General features: G+C 41.0%; 4 protein-coding genes across 5 annotated transcripts; 3 read left to right on the forward strand and 1 right to left on the reverse strand.

Annotated features, from left to right (window-relative positions):
* Nucleotides 1–189: 189 nt before the first annotated feature.
* Nucleotides 190–1,921, forward strand: mrpl32 (mitochondrial ribosomal protein L32). Its single transcript, XM_069656912.1, has 3 exons — nucleotides 190–341; nucleotides 579–775; nucleotides 1,477–1,921. The coding sequence occupies exons 1-3, from the start codon at nucleotides 245–247 to the stop codon at nucleotides 1,726–1,728; spliced, it is 546 nt and encodes a 181-aa protein (XP_069513013.1). The 5' UTR covers nucleotides 190–244; the 3' UTR covers nucleotides 1,729–1,921.
* A 1,649-nt stretch (nucleotides 1,922–3,570) lies between these two features.
* LOC138584645 (telethonin) lies at nucleotides 3,571–5,289 on the forward strand. Its single transcript, XM_069656929.1, has 2 exons — nucleotides 3,571–3,797; nucleotides 4,451–5,289. The coding sequence occupies exons 1-2, from the start codon at nucleotides 3,664–3,666 to the stop codon at nucleotides 4,782–4,784; spliced, it is 468 nt and encodes a 155-aa protein (XP_069513030.1). The 5' UTR covers nucleotides 3,571–3,663; the 3' UTR covers nucleotides 4,785–5,289.
* A 1,230-nt stretch (nucleotides 5,290–6,519) lies between these two features.
* On the reverse strand, nucleotides 6,520–10,173 carry ccdc127a (coiled-coil domain containing 127a). 2 transcript variants are annotated; one of them, XM_069656284.1, is made up of 4 exons: nucleotides 10,113–10,173; nucleotides 9,480–9,617; nucleotides 8,794–9,038; nucleotides 6,520–8,681 (listed from the first exon to the last, which is right to left on the reverse strand). In XM_069656284.1, exons 2-4 carry the CDS (start codon nucleotides 9,607–9,609, stop codon nucleotides 8,235–8,237), a joined length of 822 nt encoding a protein of 273 aa, XP_069512385.1. In that variant the 5' UTR covers nucleotides 9,610–9,617; nucleotides 10,113–10,173; the 3' UTR covers nucleotides 6,520–8,234. The 2 variants fall into 2 exon arrangements, with proteins under 2 accessions (XP_069512385.1, XP_069512386.1); XM_069656285.1 differs by having other exon boundaries at nucleotides 9,480–9,614; nucleotides 10,113–10,154.
* Nucleotides 10,174–10,456: 283 nt separating this feature from the next.
* sdha (succinate dehydrogenase complex, subunit A, flavoprotein (Fp)) lies at nucleotides 10,457–21,907 on the forward strand. Its single transcript, XM_069656481.1, has 15 exons — nucleotides 10,457–10,524; nucleotides 11,718–11,801; nucleotides 12,268–12,429; nucleotides 12,632–12,775; nucleotides 14,669–14,833; nucleotides 14,953–15,101; nucleotides 15,203–15,327; nucleotides 17,628–17,796; nucleotides 17,914–18,109; nucleotides 18,192–18,363; nucleotides 19,608–19,726; nucleotides 19,896–20,007; nucleotides 20,137–20,267; nucleotides 20,478–20,591; nucleotides 20,692–21,907. The coding sequence occupies exons 1-15, from the start codon at nucleotides 10,462–10,464 to the stop codon at nucleotides 20,776–20,778; spliced, it is 1,992 nt and encodes a 663-aa protein (XP_069512582.1). The 5' UTR covers nucleotides 10,457–10,461; the 3' UTR covers nucleotides 20,779–21,907.
* The last annotated feature ends 1,020 nt before the right edge of the window (nucleotides 21,908–22,927 follow it).

A 22,927-nucleotide genomic window follows, 5' to 3' on the forward strand; every position in this document is an offset into this window, starting at 1 on the left:
TTCTCTGTTTGGTGAATTTACTTACAAAGCATAACAATGTTGTTGAATTACTCTGAAAACGTAACAGTACAGTTTGTAAAGTTGGCCGCCAGGTGGCAGTAAGACGCCGAATGTCATCATGTCTGGCGGAAATTTCACAGATGAAGAAGAAGAATATACTGTCGCTGTTTGATGATGCACTGATACTCCTTGACCGTGAGCTGTTTGGCATGTTGGCTGGAAAGGAAGCGTGCCGACTACAAAAATGATGAATTTAGCTGCTTTAGTACAAAGTCTCAGAGTGTCTTTGCTGCATATTGAGAGCAGACTGTTGCAGGTGGCAGGACTAGAGAGACAGTTGGGTGAGTTTAATGACTGGAGCTCAGGACGGCAGCTAACGTTACTGCTAATCATTGTAACAAGCTCCGTCCCTGTCTTATACACTTACAGTACATACAGTGTCTCTCCATTGTTTAACTTTTAATTTAAGTATGTCACCTTACCCCATATGTCTCTTCTTTTGCTTCCTGTATTTCTGGTCACACTGAACTGTTTTCTAAGGTTGAACGGATAGGTAACATTGTTTTTCCTGTGAGCAGCTCCGGCGCTGGCAGTGAATGGCCCCAGCCTCCTGCCTCAGACTGACAGGGAGGATGAGCTGGAGGAGCAGCAGAGCCCAGAGCAGCCCCCTGGTCTCCTAGATGGCATCCTGTGGATGGCAGTACCCAAGAAGAGACGCACTATAGAGATCAACCGCACCAGGAGGAGAGCTGATGAAAAACTCCTAAAAGTCAAGGTAGACTGATTTCTACTGTACCACAACAAATGCTTTACAGTGCAACCTGTCTGTTCTAATCAACTGAATGTAACAGTAACATATTAAATATACCAGAGTTTACTTTTATAAAACTCAATTTAAACACCTATTTGCAATTATCATCAAATGAACAACAATAGCAGTTGAATAGATGCAGCATCAACGGCTCACCAACATATTAATGAAGTTGGTGGATACCACAAGTAATGGAGCTTTTAATAACAAGCATACACATAGCTGAATATCTGGAGATTCTTTACAGGCTTCACAAAAGACATTCAAATATACAATTATATAAATACAACTCTGTGACTGTTTGCTTTGGAGGCCCTTTTCTGTGATTCATGCACACTTTCATTGTCTAAAATTCATATTCGGTACAAGGAATTCCCATTTTAATAGCCCGTAAGATGCTTAGTGTTACATGATTGATTTAATGAGAACTCAAAACTGTTCAGTATTCCTCTAATCAACAATCTGCACTTGTTTTTGAAAAGCTAAATTGAGAAATGCTATGCTCTCAAGTTGCTCAGGAACAGTTTCTATCATTCTAACAAGGAAATATCAGTTGGTTTTAAGAGGCACAAATCACTGTTTAAATTTCTGTTTAAGGGTTGCCAAAGATGAGCATTGTTTGACCCACAGTTTCACACTTTCTGTCCTCTTCTGTCTCCTCTCAGACCAACATTGAGCCGTGTACAGAGTGCGGCCACTTGAAGCAGAAACATATCATGTGCGGCTTCTGTTATGCTAAGGTGCGCAAGGAGACCGCTCTGATTCGTCTGCAGATTAACGCGATGGAAGGCGGCCCGCTGAAGGCCCCGGCTGTGGAAAGCGTCGTCCTGTATGAGGGAGAGACACCGGGCCAGCAGGACAAAGACAAGAGGATCGTGGAGAGATCCAGGAAGAGGCCGGCATGGTTCAGCTACTGATGCTGACATGTTACAGCCGTGTGTGATAAATACATTTTCACTTCTCTCTGTGAACATACTGTACAATATCTTTATACAGTCGTTGGAGATGTAGGCATCAGACATCATGTTTTGTTTTGTTTTGGTTTTGTCATTTTTTTTCAACTCTTTGTCAGTCCTGAAGCCAAGTGTGTTTTGAACTGAGAGAAGTTTTCTGTATATTTAAATGTTTAACAATAAATTCATTATTTGATTTAAATAAATTGATTATGACAATTTTATGTTTCTACTTTTTGTTAGAACTTTAGGGCATGAATACATCAGTTAAACAAATCTTTGTTTTATGTATTTCAACTCTTGAGGCCAGTTTCGGATAGAGATGAACCACAGCCATTACATGATACAGTAAAGAACAGCAGAATAGTGTTTATGAATCGTAATCTGGATAAATTGACATATTACAGGAGGATAAAGAGTGTTAGCATCCTCGTTAACCTTTGATACTACATTTATCGCCCTCTGATTTATCCTGATTGTCGTGGTAAAATACCTTAAAATGCATTAAAAGAGAAGTCAAAAACAGACGATCTATTTAGCGATAAAAGAGGTAATGCAGTGGTTAGCACTGTTGCCTCACAGCTAGAAGGTTCCTGGTTCAAATCCTGGTTCAAACAAAGTGGGCCTCTCTGTGTGGAGTTTGCATGTTCTTCCTGTGCATGTGTGGGTTCTCTCCGGGTACTCCGGCTTCCTCCCGCAGTCCAAAAACATGCTCGTTCATTGATGACTCTAAATTGCCTGTAGGTGTGAGCGTGAAAGGTTGTCTGTCTCTGTGTGTCAGCACTGTGATTGACTGGCGATTGGTCCAATGTGTAACCCCGCCTATCACCCCAGTGTCAGCTGGGATAGGCTCCAGCCCCCCCACGGCTCTTAGCAGGATAGATAATGGATGCATGTGGTTTTGTCTTGTATAGTCAAAGATGAAGAAGGTACATAGAGACGCTATTAGTAAGTGGCTTGGCTGTAGAATTGCCTTCTCATGATGGAAAACTAATATCTGCTTCTTCACTTGAAGAGATGATTGTAGACGATATCGTGCTGGCTCTTGTTCCTGCTGGGAGGAGTCCAGCATACCTTTCACTGCCTCAAACACACTCTGATCCAGTTTCACCCTCGAGGTTTCATCAGACGTGGGTTGTCAGTTTCTTCTTTGTCTAAAACTCCGTCATAAACATTAATTTAGCAGTTTTTAACATGATGCTAGTTAAGTTTTGGATTAATGAGCCGGATTATGAAGTGACGTCTGTGATCTCATTTCCATCAGCTGTTCCTTCATACGATATGTGGCCTATGTGGCAGATATCTGAGGAGTGGGAAGGATTTATTCTATGACCTGGTGGGATTAACCCTCCATCCACTTACACAGATAAGTGGTTTCAGATTTCACACACGCAACTATAGTATGAATATTGGCAGAAAAGTCTCCACAACCTTTACTCATGTGCACATAATCAAATCTTAATCATAGCACAAAAACTCCACCAGTACATGAGGGTTATTTGAACTCCATGTTGCACAAGTGACACAAGTTTAATTTGACCTCTCTTTTTATCCAGATGTACGCGATATCACACATATAACTTACATAAATTAAATAAGTGCAAGGTCACATTTATCTGGGTCTGCGTGGCTGACTCATGTCATGGAAATAACTAAAGCTCATTTTCAAATGAAAACCAACCTTGAGGACCCCTGAAGTGAGGACATTCACAACATTCACAACAAAGTGATTCAGAGGAGTAAAAATAGAAACAAGACCGTCTATTTAAGACTCACCTCTCAGAGTACTTGGTCCACATGATTTGATCATTCTTATCCGTATCCGTTTCCCTTGAGTCTTATTAGTTTTGAGTTTTTTAAATAGAAGTCCCTGTGATTTACACTCTTTACGATCACACCATGCACTGTGTGAGCAGAGGAGGCTGCTACCTGGTGAACTCCTTCTGTGATCTTCAGGAGGACAACCAGTGGAAGAAGGAGAGCTACGAGGCATGCTGGCTCAGCCTGGTCCTTGAAACGAGACCACAATACAGGTAGGTCGTTCTTCAAATTGTTCTTTATTTCCTAAGGTTTTCTACTGCATTGTTCTTTTTAGTTCATGTAAATGTTGTTAAATATGTGTAGGATTTGACGGTGTAGTGCTCAGCAGGAGAGAGGGTAAAAGACAACGTGTGTTTGTTATATATTTACTGTAAACACATCATGGACATGCTGTCTTTTGAGCGAGTTAAACCACAGTGAATCAAATATAATAGAGCTGAAAACTGCTGCTCCACGCCCTTATTTATATTAGTCATAATAATGATTATAATAATAGTTAGAAACAGAGAAGGCACAGTCTCCTTTTGTTTCGAGCCTGGACTGTGGAGCCAGAAAAAAAGGGCCTTGCTAAAGGATCTAAGGCTGCGATTTGGCTCACAAAAAGTTAAAAGGTCATTGTCAGCAATATAGGCAGAGGCCAGACCTTTCTGTGCCTTTAAAGCGACAGCTTGCACTTCATGACCTCATTGTGATCAGTGATGTCACTACAGGTATGTTGCCTGTACACAGAGAGCAGTGGAGCAGCAGCTGTTACTTTACCCCCAAGTGTAGAAGCTTTTTAAAATCATTGTAAGAGACATGATGATAGAAGCATCACAGAGAGTGAATTAAACATCATTAATCTGGTGTGTTTGATGTGTTCCAGGCTGACACTGTCAGAGACCGACAGCATTCACAGAGAGAGTTACAAGCAGCAACAGGTGGTCCACTTCACGGTCCAGAGGAGTCCGAGCCAGACTCTGAGGCTGGGCAGAGACGGCGGAGCCATGACGGAGCACCGGCTTCCTCTCTTCTACAGCAGCAGAGGCTCAACCAGCTTGGGGCGCACAGAACAGCCTGTCACACAAGAGAAGGGAGATGAACAGGAGTTGATAACTACAGCGAAGGATCTCAGCAAGCCAGCGAGAGTGAACTTCAGAGCCTCGGGCCTGATGTCGTCACCGAGGGAAACGTCTCAGCGGGTGCAGAGGAGGGAGTGAGGCGAGGAGGTTGAGGGTCTTAAACTACAGTTGAGACAATATAACAGAGCATTTGTTAGCTTAATATTGATGTTTATGCTCAAATTAAATTTACTTCTGAATTGTACAAACCATGTAAAGAAACCATGGAGAAAAAAAATGTCTCCGGGAGAGTTGCACTGTGATAACTGCTTTTATGCTTTAAAAACTTGGTTCATTTATTGAATATTTTCAGTATCAAACACATTAGATTTGACTTAGGTGGAAAAAAACTACTTTATTGACTACTTTATTTATAAACACACTGATACTGATTCATTAAGATTGTAGAAGAATTGATTTCCTCTAACAGCTTCATGAAACAATGTCTGACCCCTTTGCCTCTGTTTTTGTCTGTCTCAAGTTAATGAGATAATTAAGTAACTTTACATACATGCACTGTAGTAGATAATACGAGTATTATGTAATGCTTCAATTCTTTCAGTGTATCTCTGTATCACATGTACGCATTAAAAGCTTTCACATAGCTGTTGGATTAAAGGAGCATTCTTCAGTTTATTTGAATTAAACACAAGATACTTGTTCCCTATTGATAAGGATAAGCACTCAGTGAAGAAACCCCTCCCCTTGTTCCCTCATCCCAATACTTGAAATTAACCTAACCTACAACTAAAGCAGCATTGCCAACTTCTACAGACCCAGGCTCCGTTCATGTAAGCAAGGTATTGACAACGCTGACACTACCTACCCTCCCACATGGCTTCTACTGGCACCCACGTTTAAATTAAAGAGGGGGTATTATGCTGTTTCACATTTTAAGACATATATATAATGTTACATTGTTGGATGTCCAGACTTAACGTGGGTGAAGTTTCAAATCTGTAGGTAAAAGTATGTTGGAGTAAACCCCTGCTGAAAAAGTCTGCAGGCTGCTGTGAACGCTTGCTTTCAGACATTCACCAGACGCCTCACTTTGTGATGTCACACCCAGCTCAGTCTGCCTCTGAATTTTTTTTACTCCACCACTGTGGAAAGTAAAGTTTACTCTTTGATGACAACTCTGTAACACAACCTCAGGGTGGGCGGTATGCCTGTTCTGCCCCTTGCAGGCTTTGGAGAGCTGGCCAATCAGAAGAAAGCAGACTTCTAGGGGCGGGGTTTCAGAGCTGACTGAGTCGTTTCAGACAGAGGTTGTATGAGGGCCTGCACAGAGCACCAGTGACAGAAAAATTAGTTATGTCTAACTGTAAATTATGCTATGGTACTCCACAGGTATCACAGAGTGAATATAAAGCTTGAAATTAGCATAATACCCCCCCTTTAAACACACAAGAGAAGCGACAATAGAGAGAGAAGGATAGAGAGGAGAGTTTGTAGAGAGAGGTGTGTGAGAACGAAGACAAGGAAGGCAGAGCCAGAGTAAGGTGCCCTGTCTGGGACTAGCACTCACCCCCGCCGGGCTAGGCTGTACGCTGTACCTCCCCTTACTCGCCCATTTTCATGAGGGAAGAGAGGAGAGAAGCGAGAGCAACTCAGGGGCAGGCAGAGAGAAAGAAGACGGGGAAGGCAGAGCCAGGGTGAGGTGCCCTGTCTGCCTCCGCCGGCTTAGGCTGTAAAAGTTAATTAAGTGGATGCACCCTCTTGTGGTAAAAAAACAGTATTGTAATGGGTCATTTCGTGAGCTAATACTTTGGTTAACAAAGCAGGGATCCTTAGGAGAAAACACAAACAGCCTGGAAATTTAGTCTTTCGACCAAAGATTTATTAGGATTGTTTCAGAGTGGTTGGCATCAGTACATTTCAGTTGATCAAACTTTACCCAGGATTTATTCACCAAGTTATGGTCAAAACAAACACCTCATCTGGTACCCTTCTGATGCTACAGCTGATCCTTTCATTACAGGGGTGAAGTGTGAAGTAAGAGGGTGCTATCTGACTATTTGTGTTGCAGTGTTGTGGTACTGTTCCTGTATTTATATGTACATGCACCTGCAGAGTCCCGTCTCCCTGATAGTTCAAAAGCTCAGACAAACTTCCAGCAAAGACTTGAAATGTAAAATCAGTGATCAGAAACAGAAACGCTTTTCTTAAATTAATAGATGGCACACATCACACATTAGAGAGTACAGAGAGATGTCGTAGACGGAGGACAGTTATGGACAGAAGTGCTGGTAAAAACCATAGAAACAGATAATGCCCCCTCAGATATCATGTCAGGACGTTTTACAGACAGACTTAAGAGACTTTTTCATCAAAATAATGTTGGTAAATATATTCACAACAATGTGTTTACAATTCATGGTCTTTTTCACAATGGTTAGGATTTTTTTTCCTGAAGATGTTTTTTTATTATCACATCATAATTAGAACAGGCATTGGGATCCCTAAATTCATACCTGAGGTGTAGGCATACAATAATTGCACCCTAAAGATGAGCAGTAATCCATGGCAGGCAGACATAGTGAGTGAAACTGACAGAAACTATCTGACAAAATTTTATATGTATCAACATCAGCTGTGTATCCAATTTGGATATCATCTGAATGATTGTAGTACATTTAAAAGGAGCGCTTCGGCCCTGGAAAAAAGCCACTGTCAGTCAAAGCTGGTGTTCTCTGTAATCGATAACAGCAATAATATTTGAAACTGGCGCCATGGCTGTGGAGAACGTTTTTAAACAGTTTGTGGTTTCACCCATTCTACATACCTACAACACCCAGCATGCATTGTGCCCTCCCTCTGAAAGGAACGGCCCAACGAGAGAGGCTGGAGTGAAATACTGCCGTTTTCCAATCAAGGACATTGATCGCTGCAGGCAATGGCTCAGAGCGGTACAGAATCTTAAATATGACGAGAATATACCGGTGGATCGTCTAAAAAAAAGTTTGGGTCTGCAGTCTACATTAAAAACTTGATGATTCTGAACGAGACATGACATCGGAGGCGGGTGTCCTAGATTGAGGAAGTGTAGTTTAGCGAGCTCCCTGGCCTCCGCCAGATGATGTGTTGTACGTAGTCTGGTGGAGGTTTTCCAGGGCCCATTGGAGAAGCGGATAGCGTCCTCCAAAGGCACAGAGCAAAATTGCATTTTGTTTCTACCATAATGGCATTAGCTCCCCGTAATAGCATGATAGGACTGAGGTTGAAAATCGGCGAACTGGCCCTTTAAGTCAATATACATTTTCACATAATTAAAAGTGAATGTGTCTGACTGAAATAGGGGCTCTTTAAGTTATGATAATATTGTATTTCAGCCATCTTAAAATATCCCTTCTTTCTAAATCTCTGGGATCAAGAAGGAAAATTTCAGATGTTGGACATGGTCATGTTGAGATTACCTCTTGTCTGTTTCCATAACATCCCTATCAAGTAAAGATACTTTGAGTGACAATAACATGCATTTTCCATTTCCAACTCACGTACTTTCAACATTCTTCAAAGTCAAATGAAAACAGCTTGCTTTGTCTTTGGTCACTTTGTGTGCGACTGCATTTTCCCTCCTAATATGGCATCTTCAGCTCGCTTGTGTTTCTGGACGGTGACCTGCAGCTGCCAGTACTTGAGGTAAACCCACATGAGGCTTCCATTCTTCCTTTTGTCCAGGTTTAACAGGTCCGCACAGTGCTTATCTCGCTTAAAAATATCCTTCAGATCAGACTCTAAGTCCAGTTCTGCACTGATGGGTTCTTTGACGGCCTTAAGCAGCATGTTCTTCTCCATCTCCAGCCGTTGATCTCGAGGTTGGATGAGGGAGCAGTAGGCATTCTGGCGCTCAACAAGCTGAGCCTCTAGCTCCTTCAGGGTGATGGTAGCACGATGGTACCAGTTGTTTTCTCGCTCCAGGGCTTGATGCAGCACGGCTCCTGCAGCGCCAGACTTTACCAGCTTCTGCTTCTCTTCCTCTAATGCCTCACGCTCCTTGCAAGGGAGAAGACAGTGTTATGGGTTACTCATGTAAGGATACAGGTTAGAAGAGAAGCAGCATCAATAGAAGAAATAAAGGAAGAGTGGGAGCAAGAGAAGATTTTACCTGATGTAACTGTTTCCGTTCTTCCATCAGGTTCTGGCTCTGTGAGATCAGGGCCAGCTTGTAGCCTTTCACCCTCTGTCTCTCCTTCTCCAGCTCCAGCTCTAGTGTAGCTGCTGCCCTTCGCCTCTCTGTCAGTGTGTCACGGTACCGTGCCTCCATCTCACTTTTTATTGTAGATACATCCTTGTCATACTGGGCTTTGACCTTCTGGATCTCCCTCTGAGACTCCTTGGTCCAGATCCAACCTGAAGTCAAAGTGGGAGATAAGACACAGGACAAAGAAGATATTTAACTTTGCTTTGGAGGATAAATACGCTTTAGAAATATTAGAGTATTAAATTTATTGGCCATTAGCACAGTAAGAGTCATTTAATTCTTGATCTGGTTTTGTTCCAGATGTTGGACATAATAAAAACTACATCTACACATTTCCTTTACCATTCCTGCAAAAAGTCCTAAGCAAGTGAAGATGTATATGTGCACGTATATTGTAATTGTATACAAATAAACAACAAATATGACTAAAGAAAAATAAATAACAGAGGTAAATATGAGCATTTCACAAAAAACCCTCCATTTTGAGTTTGTCAGATGTCACTAACTATATAAACAATAACTCATGTTCTCCTCAGTCTGTTACCTCATCCACACACGCTCTTACATACACATCTCCTTGTGTAACTTACGAAACGCAGCCAGTCCCAGCATGGGGACCAGCAGGGCGTAGTTCCATTGGTTTCCATCACCGCCCCCCGCCCCTCTTCCTCTGGGGTCTGGTTGGATGTTCCATCTAGGGGGGTCATTCAAGTTGTTCATGGAGGCTGCTGTCACACACACAACGCAGATCAAAACATCAGTGCCTTTTCATTAGCACTGATTCTGCAGTAAACACAAGACTAAATATTACATAATTATAAAGTTGATTGCATAGCTTGTCAATGGATGTCCTGGATCTATTGAGTTTGCAGCTTCTTAGAAGGAAAGTTAAGCTATTTTAAAATTGCTTTGACAGTATTCATTGCCTTTACAATCATTTATAGAACCAGATGTGAAAGTGTTTTAAAAATTAGCTTGTTAGCATTTACCAAAACACTGCAACAAGCAACAACAGAAACACCAGTCTGACATGACTTGGAAGTTTGACAGCCAAGCTAACCACAATGAATGCTAGCTATGAGCTAATATGCTAGCTAACATTTTAGCCTGATGGCGTATGCTCGCTGTCGTATTTTATACGCACATAACACGGGACACAGTGGCTTTGGAGGTCCGACTACAAGCTACTGTACGTCTGATAAATATGTGGTACTCAGTCTCACCTTGAATGAAAAGTCTAGGTCACTTATACATTTGTTCCTGCACACCCAGCTTACACAATTTATTACGCTATGGCAGTCCATCCACACTGACTGACCAAGGGTGATTCATGAATATACTCTTAAATAGTAAAGACCCAAAAGATATTAAAGTTTGAGTTGTGTGTTTATTTTGATTTTTTGTTTTTATCAAAGCACTATATAAAGTTAAAAACACACTTATGCATGTTTTTAAAGGTTAAACATTATGAGCAACATACAGGAAACCCCATTTTCGGAGAGTGGTTTGTTCCAGTGCAACACAATATGTGATCCTCCGCCGCCCGTCAGAAACGGTCCTGCAGCTGACAACATGGCGAGTGTTCGTGCCGCGTCCCGTCTCCTTTCCAAGAGGGTACTCTCTAAAACAAAAGCAGTGAGTAGCAACATTTAGATATGTCGTCTTTTACACATCTATAAGAGCTTTTTATATGTTTGCCTATTGCTCATTGTAGGCTGAAATGAATAATTTAACTGCTATTTCACCTTTCGTAACTCGCAGATTCTGACTTGCGTAACCTGTGTTATGTAGCTGAGGCTGTTTCAATGTGACACCAGGAGTAAAAGCTGTTTTTCTCCAACAGAATGTCCTGTATGGCTCTACCATTACTACTTGTCTCATATTTTTCATAGATATTAATGTTTTCAGAAAACTGTGAACCTAAAGAAGGTATACAGACGTGTTTATAACAGACACTCAGTTGCCCTTGTGAAAAACACTTCACTACATGTCAAAGGACACAATGGTAATTTGTTTAAAGGCAGCTTTTGGACTGAAGTGATGTTATAATGAGATAATATTATTAAAAACCAGCACAAAGCACAAAGTGCGCTAAACAATGTGCACAGTGTGAAATACTTATGCATAATAATGCATTTTTGTGGAGTATTATTTAAGTGTCATTAGAAATATATATAAAAACAGCATTCCTCCATATGCTAATCAACCTAGCACTGTATGTTTTTAACAGAGTATGTTAACTATGGGTAAGCAGCCATCTCAATAGGAATTTTTGAGGAACTCGGGTCTAAATTTAGTTTAGCAATTCAAAGTGCTTTACACAGTTAAAAACAGAGCATTACAAACATTAAAAGAAATTGTGATGCAAAGTGCAAAAAAAAAAAAGCTAAATATACTAAAATATAAGTTCAGGTCCGGTCAGAACACTACAACAGTTTGTGCGTACTTGGACACTTTCTAACACATAACTATTAGAAATGCCTTTTTAAGTTTCCCACACCCTGAAAAGGTATGAACTACATCCCAGGCAGCCTGAAATGGCTCAAACTTCTTGCTTTGACTCCTTCCCATCTTATCCCTAGTACTTATTCTCTTCTTATTAAATAACCTTGGTATCAGTTATTTATCCTCTTGACTCTTGGTGAAGTACTATGACATGTCTGTCAACGACCCTGTAACCTTGGAATCAGTTATTTCCAACGCTGATTTTTCTTTTATTCTTAATGTCCGATTGGAATTCAGGTTGCGGACCCGAAAAGACCCATGTGAGCAAGGTGCAGCTTTAGTTTCACTCCTCCACTTGTATAAATGGTGATGTTTTGTTCCAGGTCCCTGCAGCTGCAGTTCAGGGCTCCAGGAACTTTCACTTCTCCATCTATGGCAAGAAGAAAAATGCCACTGTGTCAGATAATGTAAGTTACATTTGTTTTAATGTGTCACTCAGCATGTAATAGGGTTATTTACCACTTTTAATATGCACCTTAAATTGTACCATATCGTTTACCTTATACCTCATACCATACTGTATTATCTCATACTGCTAAAATGTTGCTTTTACCTGTACCATGTCACTTTAACCCACAACTGTCATTTTAACTTGTCACTTACTCCACTTGTATAACAGTTGTGTAAACCTCGTATTTTTATTTTATTTATTTTATCTATGCTTATTTTTATACTGTATTTACTTATTTGCTATTTTGTCTTTGTACTGCTGCAACACCTGAATTTCCCTTATCTTATCTTATTACTAGTATGCTTGCAAGATAGGATACATAACTGTAATTCAAGCTAACAACCTTTTATCAAGCAAAATAATGGCCTCAGTCTGTTCTTATGGTAAACTTTACAGTAACTTCTCTCCTTTGTTGTCTTCAGATCTCCACCCAGTACCCAGTGGTGGATCATGAGTTTGATGCTGTGGTGGTAGGAGCTGGAGGAGCAGGACTTAGGGCAGCTTTTGGCCTCTCAGAGGCTGGGTTCAACACTGCCTGCATCACAAAGCTCTTCCCCACCAGGTCTCACACAGTTGCTGCGCAGGTATAACAACACTTTGTATTTGTTCATTCAAAATAAACATGTTTTTCTTTGTTTTTGCTGCATTTTATAGCCTCTAATCCTTCTTTATTTATTAGACTGCAATTTGTCATACTCCTAATACCAAATTGTTATTTAAATCCAAAGTTTCATATAAATATTAGTGCTGTCTATTTCAAAATTAAATTGTTTTTTTTATCTTCAGGGTGGGATCAATGCAGCTCTGGGGAACATGGAGGAGGATGACTGGAGGTGGCATTTCTACGACACAGTTAAGGGATCTGATTGGCTTGGAGATCAGGACGCTATCCACTACATGACAGAGCAGGCTCCTGCAGCCGTCGTAGAGGTAAGGCCTCTCTCAAACTCACTCTCAAACCCCTCACACACGCATATCAGGTGTTATGTTAGCTGACGATAGCTTTTTGGCATCAAAGGAGAAAATCCACATAATGTAAGTCAATCATTACAAAGGACAATAGTGTTGACTGGATTAAGACTTGTGAAGCTTATAGCTTTCTTAATATTTGTGTCAGAAAAGATTCAGAGCTTTTAGTGCTTCAAACTCCGCAAACACAGTGCCACCTGGTGTGGGGTAAAACTCATAGCAGCCCTTAATAACTGGGGCCAAAGCACCACCATACCTCACTGGTGTTAATCATTTCAGTCTCATATGTAAGTAAAAAAGAAAAGTCTAGACGCCTGTGCGTGTTATTGAATCTATATGCTTATTTTTGGATGTAATTATGCCAAATGATACAGTAAGATAATTGTCACATCACATTAGGGACCTGGGCCCGGATCTGAGTACACTTGATCCCAAAGTTCGGTTCATTTGATTAGTGTGAACATTGTGTATCGTACTCGGGCACGGTTCGTTAATCTGTACCTGAGTCCACAGGAAAAGGTGGTCTCTCCCCTTGATATTTTTGAAATTGTCTGATAAGATTTATAACTTTATAACTTGGCATACGGTGGAGATGTTCCCGTACCTATGAACATCTCTTTTTTAACATACATCACCATTTTCTCTGTTACTCCCTAGTCTTTTTAACCATTGATATGCCGTCTCTTTAAAATAAGCTGTAAACCTTTATAACTGTCAGACTGAATTAATATTATCAAGGCACCAGGGACATTTGACGCTTCAGATATCATCTATCACTTGATATTTCTCACAAGCACAATGAATCAAAACGGAGCTCTTGTCAGGAGCGAGAATCTGTATCATCTGCTCATCTCTAATATACCTCATAAAGCTCAAGGTGATATTCAGGATCAAAACGTAAAATACAGAACTTTGAAAAATACAAGCGATTATTTCACATTTCGTCTAATCTATCACTAAATGCCACATCCAACAATACTTTCAATGTTAAAGTAAAAAAAAATCAGGCAGTTAAAGTTATAATCATGAAGTTCTCAGTTTCGTTCTCTTTGGCAGCACCTTATGGAGATAAACGTCAGTTGCGGGAGAACACTTCCCAGATAACCAGGCGTCTATGTTTCGCTCCGGTTGTTACAGTTGTAACTCTTGATTTTCCTCGCTGACGGTCGTTTTCTTTTTTAGACTGTTTGCCTTCATCTGAGCGTCGAATTTGTTTCTTTTTCTTTGGATTTTCACTTATTGTTGAAGTTGTATCTGTAGTCATCGATCTTTTCTTTGTTTGTTCAGACATAGTAGATTACTGTTTACTGGCAATGCTTGCAGGGATCAGAAAAAGCAGCCGCTTAGCTCCGCCTACCCTCTCTGGCAGACCAACCACTGCTGGCTGATTGGAAACGCGTCACTAACTGGGCGCTGCTTGGGATTTTTTTCCACGAAAGTCTCACCCGACACCTAGTCCATAATAATACAATATACTGCAAATGCAAAGGCTTTCAATAGTGGTCCATAGGCACACTCAGTATTGTGTTACCTCATCCGGGGATAGATAGTGACTTGGCAGACATTTATTTAAATGACAATCTTCGAGATTATTACTATAACACAAAAAGATGACGATGTATGATGGTAGTATTGTTTTGTTTAAATGAGCATTTTTAAGGTTGGTCTGTAATTTCTTTGTTTTGTTAAAAACATTTTTATTGTCTTTTATTTATTTTTATTTAAAAAGATAAAATAAAAATACTTTGTTCCAGGTGGTTTAAGTTATTGAGTCCAACTATAAAAGGACTCTTTCCTCACACATGTAAGAAACAAATAAATCCTCAACCCCATGTTTCTGTGTCTCTTTCCCAGCTGGAGAACTTTGGCATGCCATTCAGTCGCACAGACGATGGGAAGATCTATCAGAGGGCCTTTGGTGGTCAGAGTCTCAAGTATGGAAAGGGAGGCCAGGCTCACCGCTGCTGCTGTGTAGCAGACAGGACCGGACACTCGCTGCTGCATACACTTTATGGAAGGGTAAGTTCACTTCCTTCTTTCTCTGGCTCAGTCCATGCATTAGGAAACCAGAGAGTATCATTTAAACCACAACTCACTCAGTGTTAATGTGTCCCTCTGCCCTTCTGTCTTCTGTTCAGTCACTTCGTTACGACACCAGTTACTTTGTGGAGTACTTTGCCCTGGACCTGCTGATGGAGAATGGAGAGTGTAAAGGAGTGATTGCTCTCTGTATGGAGGATGGATCTATTCACCGCTTCAGGGCCCAGAACACGGTCATCGCTACCGGGTAAGCTTCACGCTCACTGCGTAAACATGTTGTTTTTACTTATAATACACCAACGTGAAAGTGAACGATAGATTATAAAGGAGTTCAATCTTTTCTTTCAGGGGTTATGGAAGAACCTATTTCAGCTGCACATCTGCCCACACCAGCACAGGAGATGGAAATGCAATGGTGACCAGAGCTGGGCTGCCCTGCCAGGATTTGGAGTTTGTACAGTTCCACCCCACCGGTGAGGAAACATATTAACTTATTAAACACAAGTCAGAAGATGCTTGTAAACAGCAGAGTGAAGCAGAAACATATTTTGAAAGACGGTCACTTGAACGCTCCATAGTAACTACATACAGTACATGCTTTAAAGACATTTTAGATTGAGTGTTAATTTCAAATAGAAAGATATTCGATCAGATCAAAGTCCGTCATTTTATTGTCTTGCCTTATAAGAGTGATAAGACACCAGTCTCTGTTCCTCTTGAAGTTTATATTTTATTACAGGCAAATGAAGAGTGACTGGGAGATGTAAACACTTATTATCTCTGGTCTAACACTTTGACAAAGTGCTGGCCGAGTGTCTCAGAGAGATGTTAAAACTATTAATTGATATGCGCTGTCTCTTGTACTATATGCGACAGTAATGCATCAGGTCTGTTTAAACCTGGAGAACTTTTAATGTAATGAGTCAGTCTGCTTTATGTTATATTTCAGCTCCTTATAACTATATTATTGTTTGCATAGTAACTTATATTTTTATAACTCGAGTGGTGCATGCGTCTGGTCATGCCTGTGTATTTACATTTAGCTCCAATAATAGACCTTGCTTGCATAAAGGCCAAGTGGTCATCTTTATTTTTGTTCCTGCTGGACACCTGACTCCACACTTATGTATGAAGTAGCCGAGGCATGTAGCCTGTAGGAGGTCACTGAAGGCTGAGTTCACCAAATTAAAGGAGTGAAAATGCCCCCCCAACAATATATAATGTAGCAACTCTGCAAGTTGTTAACATGTGTCGTTACATAAATACAGCAAACCTTCATGTCGCTACAAATGTTGAGGTAGCCATTATCGTCTGTTATAGATGCCAGGATTATATATGGCTTTATGATTATCCAGGTGATTTGTTGAGTTCACACCACCCCAATCTCTGATCCCATTGGCTATTGTCTGACGATGATATAGCCTGTGGCGACAACTGTGAACATACCGGGCGTGTAGCCAGCGGTTAGCGATGCATGATAAATTCCAGTCAAGACTTGCTTTTCCACGTGCTGCATTGTTTAAAAGAACCGTTTTTTCTTGTGAGATACTTTAATTAACTGGCCTTACCTTTGCTGAAATTTCAACATCATGATGCAGATTAGTAAAAAGCTAAAATTAAGCGTTGTCAGGTCTGTCCTCAAGAGGAAAAGAAAACTACTTTTAAAATGCTCGATTGAACAGAGGTCGGATCGATCTGATGCATTCAAAGAAGTCAAGAAATCTAAACGCTGAACGGCTTTCGTGACGCAGTGTCAGGGAATTTATCTCAAGTTGAATTTTAGATCTAAAACAGCTTGTTAGCTGAATTTGCTGCAGATGTCTGTTTATAGAGAGTAGTAAGTAAATCATCATCAGATGACGCTGATGGGAGCCAGGATGTCATTAAGGCGGATTACGTTCCGCCTGCTTTTTGCTCTCCACACAGACAGTTTTTCCTGCATACACCGCAGCCTGCTGATACGTGATTGGACAATATTACTCATTACTAATTTCTAATATTACTCATTACTACAAGCGTATCACAAAGGTAAACAAGAACACTTGCCATCCCTAAAAATCCACGTCCCTGCCCTGCCTAAATAGAGATGAACACCACCCTGACCGGTGGTCAGAGTTCAAGCATGAAGTTTTAATATATATAACAAATTTTAACTATTGTAAAACAAAATGGACAAATTAAACCAGTAGCTTAACAAAGCATATTAAATTGTGTCAACATGTTATCATCAGCTTTATATTAGAGGGAACTTGATATCAATGTTTGTATTTTCTAAGTAATAAATTAAAAGGATATGAGCACTAGAACAGTTTGAGGGTAAAATGTGAATGGACCTAATAATGTCCAGTCAATAAAGCACATTATAAAAGTTGTTTTATTGACACCATGATGTGCCATAACAGTATAGCTTTCAGGACTTAAATTCAGTGTTGTGGCCTCATTGGTCGGAGGGTCACTAAAATTCATCACATCAATCAGGAATCCTTTGAAGTATTTTCATTCCAAAGAAAACTGCTGTTTCTTAAATAACCATATACTGTTGCACAAGTTTTTCATTCATCAACATCTGAAAAAAAACATGTAACAGAGCAGGTTAGATCTTTAGGATAACTTCCCAGAGGAATAATATACCCTCATAAAACTAACTCATTACAGTGTGACGAAAGCTCCAGGATTAAGCTCAAACTCAGCACACTACAGCACATCTTCTGTTATGGTGTTTGCAGTGTTTTTATCCATGAATTCCCCTTTAACCTGTGAAACTTCTTTACAGGTATCTATGGAGCGGGTTGTCTGATCACAGAAGGTTGCCGTGGTGAGGGAGGGATCCTGATCAACAGTGAGGGAGAGCGTTTCATGGAGCGCTACGCACCCAACGCCAAAGACCTGGCCTCCAGAGACGTGGTGTCCCGCTCCATGACCATCGAGATCAGAGAGGGCAGGTATGGAGGAAATCTGCGTGTGTGTGATGAAACTGTTCATGCAAAAATGTTTTGATTACACACTGAAAAGCTGCTGCCCTTTCTTATGTTTCTTCCTGTCTGACTTTCTTCCCTCAGGGGTGTCGGTCCAGAGAAGGACCACGTGTACCTGCAGCTCCACCACCTGCCCCCCCAGCAGCTCGCCACAAGGCTGCCGGGTATCTCAGAGACGGCTATGATCTTTGCCGGAGTCGACGTCACTAAAGAGCCCATCCCCGTCCTGCCCACCGTCCATTACAACATGGGTGGAATTCCCACAAACTTCAAGGGACAGGTAGGTCATGCATCCACACACTGTCAATCCTCTCCTCTCTCCTTCTCTGTGAGCATCAACATGACACATTTTTCTCCATCAGGCAATCACTCACACCAAAGGAGAGGACAAGGTGGTTCCTGGACTGTACGCCTGTGGTGAGGCAGCATGTGCCAGTGTGCATGGTGCCAACAGGCTGGGTGCCAACTCTCTGCTGGACCTGGTGGTGTTTGGCAGAGCCTGCGCCCTCACCATCGCAGAGGAGCACAAACCCGGTGAGGTCTTCAGGAAATCAGACTTTTTAAATTCTGCTTTGTGAAATGTTTGACACGAGAGCATTAATTAAGTGAAATAACAATCAGGCCACATGTCAAGGAATTCCATTCCTCATTTAGATGTAAAGAAAATATCAGGTGGCGTCATCTGAGAAACACAAGCACTTTTGTCTTGCAAAAATGAGACCGGGGGGTGTACACTGAGAAGCAGGATTTGCGGTTACCGAGGTAACTTCAGGGTTTACTCTGAGTTGTCAGAACTACGAAGGTGGTTCACTTCTTACCAGGGTAGATCACCATGGTAACTTATGCTGAACACCTAACCTGCTCCGGAGCAGGTTATGTTAGAGAAAAGAGATCAACCTGAACTAAACGGCGCCTACTGACCAATCAGGTCTCTTGATTGAGGAGCTCTGTGAGCTGATGGTGAGAGGGAGGAGGGAGAGAGACGGGTAAAACACTTCCTCTTTACCGTCTGATTTTTTTATATGAAATATATTCATGAAACATATTCATGGTGCTTTACTGATATACATCTACAACAGAGACTTATAAAAAACAATGAAGCCTGAAGATCTTTTGTACTTAGAAGATATGACTGTAAGCATTCATACTGCTTTAAAATGTGGTTTTATTTATTTTTATTTGCTCTGTAGTTTGATGCGGCTGGACTGAGAAAATTAGTCTAAATCTGTCAGTAATAGATCAACGTATTAATCTCATGTAACACACAAGTGTTGTTATAAGTATATCATGCTCTAATGATGGAGCAATGATATTATTATATTTGCGCATTTACACAGTCTTGTTTTTCTTTTGCCATTTGTCCTTCCTGCATTCAGCAGCTGCAGCTGAGTGGATTTCAGTCTGGATTTTGTGTAATTTCTTCATGTTTCTAAAATCATAGTTTGCTCTGAGTTTGTAAAATATGCTGATCAGCTGACGGCAGACTAGCCCATGTTTAGTTTGGTCATTTGCTCCAAACAACGCCCCTTTAATGTGAACGCGCTCATAGAAACCCTGAGTTGAATTATCCAGTTGCTAACCAGCGTCGTGTGACCGCTTAGTGTGATTGCCTTTGTTGAGTTCAGTGAAGCCACATCAGGAAATGATACCCTGGGTATGTTGAACTAACTTCGTAGTATAGGCCCCAGGTCTCTGCCAGCTTTATTCATGTATCAGTGTTCTTGTACACGCTTCCTTCTTGCTTCACGGCTCACTCTGGTGTTTTGGTTTCTCCTCAGGTGAGGCTCTGTCCCCTCTGCAGCCCAGTGCAGGAGAGGAGTCTGTGGCCAACCTGGACAAGCTGAGGTTTGCTAACGGAAGCCTGAGAACCTCCGAGATCAGGCTCAACATGCAGAAGGTAAAGACACAAACTGAGAGACATATTTTGTTGTGTTTTAAGAATATATTTGGAAATGTTTAAAGTGTCGTTGAAAGGGTCTCCTGGCCTTTGTGGATCTTAGCCTTGATCACTTACTGACACAGAAACGTCCATATACAAACATGAGTCATGTCTCGGTTCCTCACAGACCATGCAGGCTCATGCTGCCGTGTTCCGTACCGGCTCCGTTCTGAAGGAGGGATGCGACAAGATGGACGCCATTTACCAGACCATGGAGGAGCTCAAGACCTTCGACAGAGGTACTGCACCATTTAATGTGCATGTTATGTCTGTTCACAGTTCACTCTGGTTCTTTGTGCCAAAGTATTAATATGCGACAGGCTGTAAATCAACAATACATGAATTCTCCTCCTTTTCTCTCTGTTCAGGCATCGTGTGGAACACAGACCTGGTGGAGACACTGGAGCTGCAGAATCTGATGCTGAATGCCGTCCAGACCATCAACTCTGCCGAGCAGAGGAAGGAGAGCAGGGGAGCCCACGCCAGAGAGGACTTCAAGGTCAGTTTGACTTTATGTGTTTACGCGAGTTTCTTCATAGTTCTTGCTGTGTGGCTTCCTCTGCGTCTCATTTCATTCTGTCAATGCCAGTGTTCTCAAACCCGCTGTTTGCGCTTTACTTTCCTTCTCCTCACTTATTTTAGTGTCCAAACATCTCAGTGTGTATTGCAGCCAGTTTCTCCTCTGACTGTTCTTCTTTATATGATCCAGGATCGTGTGGACGAGTATGACTACTCAAAGCCCCTGCAGGGTCAGGAGAAGAAGCCCTACGATGAGCACTGGAGGAAGCACACCATGTCCTACGTCGACCCAAAGACTGGAAAGGTATAATCCTCTTCAGTTTGTGGCGTGGCGCTTACAGCAGGATATTAGGAAACTCTAGCAGTAAAACACATGATTAATCTCTGTTTTTGTGTGATCACAGGTGACCCTGGAGTACCGCCCTGTTATTGACCACTCTCTGGATGAGCAGGACTGTGCCCACGTCCCTCCTGCCATCCGCTCCTACTAAGAAGATCTCCTCTCCTCTACTCACATTTATTTACTATTTATGGAGCTACTCATCGTGTATTAGAGCTGACATTTTGGACAAATTGTGCTCATGGTTGCACATGTGTATCCATTTAGAATGGTTAAATACAAACCTGTCTTGTCTGTACCCTTCGGTTCCTCTCTTTCATGCGTGTTTTGCCTTTTTTATTCTGATGCATTTCAACACGGTTCTTGTTTCCTCTCACTCTGTGTGAGATGGTTTTGTATATATCATAATGCATTCAAGAGGGAAACAAAAACAAATAATCGAGCAGTTAACAAGACTTCCCCCACACCCTTGTGATGATGACAAACACTCATTTCCTTGTCTTGCATGGCATTTAAAGCTTCTTTAATGAAAGCTTCTCTCCGTTAGCTCTCTGACGTGAGGAGGTTGTCGAAGGGATTGTAATTGAAACGCACATGTTGTTGTGAAGACAGAAGTTATAAGTATGTAAATATTGCAGAAATGTTTAATAAACATGGCGAGTTATACTGTATTTACTTGTTGAAGTATAAGCTAGTCTTTTCTCACTCACTATGGCCTTCAGTCTTTGATGGTATTTTCTTCTTGTGGTGTGTCACGTGTGCGGTCCAACTGATTACATTTATCACTATTTATCTGTTCAGAAGTTAATCAGCTGATAGACGTGATTAAGCTTAAACTATCCTTAAGTCTTCATATAAGAGTTAACCAAATTAAGCAGCTTGATGTATCTGTTATCTTTCCAGCTGTTGTTGTCTTCAAAATCCTGATCACAGGCGATATCTTTCAGTCAGGGTCAGCAAAGTACTCGGAGCTGTTTGAGATATTTTGCTCTTCAGTGTTTGTTCACAAGTTCTGAATTATGAGGTTGCTGATATCAGGCCCGGCTCTAAATTCTTTGCGCGAACCAGTAATAAGAAAGTTTTCCATTAAATCAAAGCAGCGTCTCATGAGAAATCGCCACGATCTGGAACTTCTCACATCGTCTCCACACAAGAAGGATGCACATTCGTGCCGTTGTCATTTGAAGTATTGATCACATGCCATGCTTCTTGTACTGAATCGTTGAAGGGGTGACCTTAATTTATTTGCCTGTTAAAAGAATTAAATTTTCTTCAGGGTTTGCCATTTGTACTTATTTTCTTATGTTCAATAAAGTGAAGACTATGCATAGAAACAGAAGCTCTCAGTTCTTCCTTGTGTGATGGACAGAGGAGTGGATACCTGGATATTTGAATGCTTTCAGGTTAAGAGCCTGAAATAAATCATGCAGTTATATGTAATAATTTTTATATTATTTCAAAGGTATATATATTTATTTTCAGTTGAAATTAGCGGTAAGACTTTATATTAAGATCCTTGTAATAAGCGTTAGTTAATAGGTAATAAAACCCTTAAGTCCTTATGGGATGCTTTTGAAACTGACAAGCTTGAAGATTCCAGTTTTGTTTTCTTGGGCGCCCCCTAATAGCGATAATCGGTGATAAATGGAGCACCCTTCCTGGTTTAAACAGACATCTAGGTTGGCTCCCTTCGTCATGGTTGTAACTCTTGATCTTCCTCGCTGACGGTCGCTTTCCTATTTAGACTATTTGCCTTCATCTTAGCGTCAAATTTGTTTGTTTTTTTCTTTAGATTTTCACTTATTTTGAAGTTGTATCTGTAGTCATCAATCTTATAGTGGATTACTGTTTACTCCCAACACTTGCAGAGAGCGGAAAAGAAGCCCTTTAGCTCTGCCTACCCTCTCTGGCAGTCACTGCTGGGTGATAGAAAACACGTCACTAACTGCGCGCCGCTTGTGATTTTTTCTGTGAAAGTCATCACAGACACCCTCTCCATAATACTGCAAATGCAAAGGCTTTCATCAGTGGGCCATAGGCTCAATCATCTTTGTGTTACCTCATTCTGCGATAGATAGAGACTTAACAGACATTTATTTAAATGAAAATCTTCGAGATTATTACTTTAACATTAGATATATGTTAATAAGAATATATAAGTGTTAATAATAGTATCATAATCATATTGTTATTAAGGTTAATAAATTCTTTATTATGCTTTTTGTAGCTTCCATTTATAATAAGCACTACTCAGGGGTCAAGGTTGATAAAATGTAAATAAATCATTACATTAAAAAAAA

Source organism: Semicossyphus pulcher, unplaced genomic scaffold (assembly GCF_022749685.1).
Source record: "Semicossyphus pulcher isolate SPU_LCO1_2020_fin unplaced genomic scaffold, fSemPul1.0.p SCAF_9, whole genome shotgun sequence".
NCBI lineage: Eukaryota > Metazoa > Chordata > Actinopteri > Labriformes > Labridae > Semicossyphus > Semicossyphus pulcher.

Coding starts and splice junctions, on each gene's coding strand:
- mrpl32 (XM_069656912.1), top strand. CDS start 245: ATGATGAATTTAGCTGCTTTAGTACAAAGTCTCAGAGTGTCTTTGCTG. Junction 342..578: donor AGGACTAGAGAGACAGTTGG/GTGAGTTTAATG, acceptor TCCTGTGAGCAG/CTCCGGCGCTGGCAGTGAAT. Junction 776..1,476: donor AAAAACTCCTAAAAGTCAAG/GTAGACTGATTT, acceptor GTCTCCTCTCAG/ACCAACATTGAGCCGTGTAC.
- LOC138584645 (XM_069656929.1), top strand. CDS start 3,664: ATGCACTGTGTGAGCAGAGGAGGCTGCTACCTGGTGAACTCCTTCTGT. Junction 3,798..4,450: donor GAAACGAGACCACAATACAG/GTAGGTCGTTCT, acceptor GATGTGTTCCAG/GCTGACACTGTCAGAGACCG.
- ccdc127a (XM_069656284.1), bottom strand. CDS start 9,609: ATGAACAACTTGAATGACCCCCCTAGATGGAACATCCAACCAGACCCC. Junction 9,039..9,479: donor GCTGGGACTGGCTGCGTTTC/GTAAGTTACACA, acceptor CTTTGACTTCAG/GTTGGATCTGGACCAAGGAG. Junction 8,682..8,793: donor AACGGAAACAGTTACATCAG/GTAAAATCTTCT, acceptor CTCCCTTGCAAG/GAGCGTGAGGCATTAGAGGA.
- sdha (XM_069656481.1), top strand. CDS start 10,462: ATGGCGAGTGTTCGTGCCGCGTCCCGTCTCCTTTCCAAGAGGGTACTC. Junction 10,525..11,717: donor TACTCTCTAAAACAAAAGCA/GTGAGTAGCAAC, acceptor GTTTTGTTCCAG/GTCCCTGCAGCTGCAGTTCA. Junction 15,328..17,627: donor TGTACAGTTCCACCCCACCG/GTGAGGAAACAT, acceptor ACTTCTTTACAG/GTATCTATGGAGCGGGTTGT.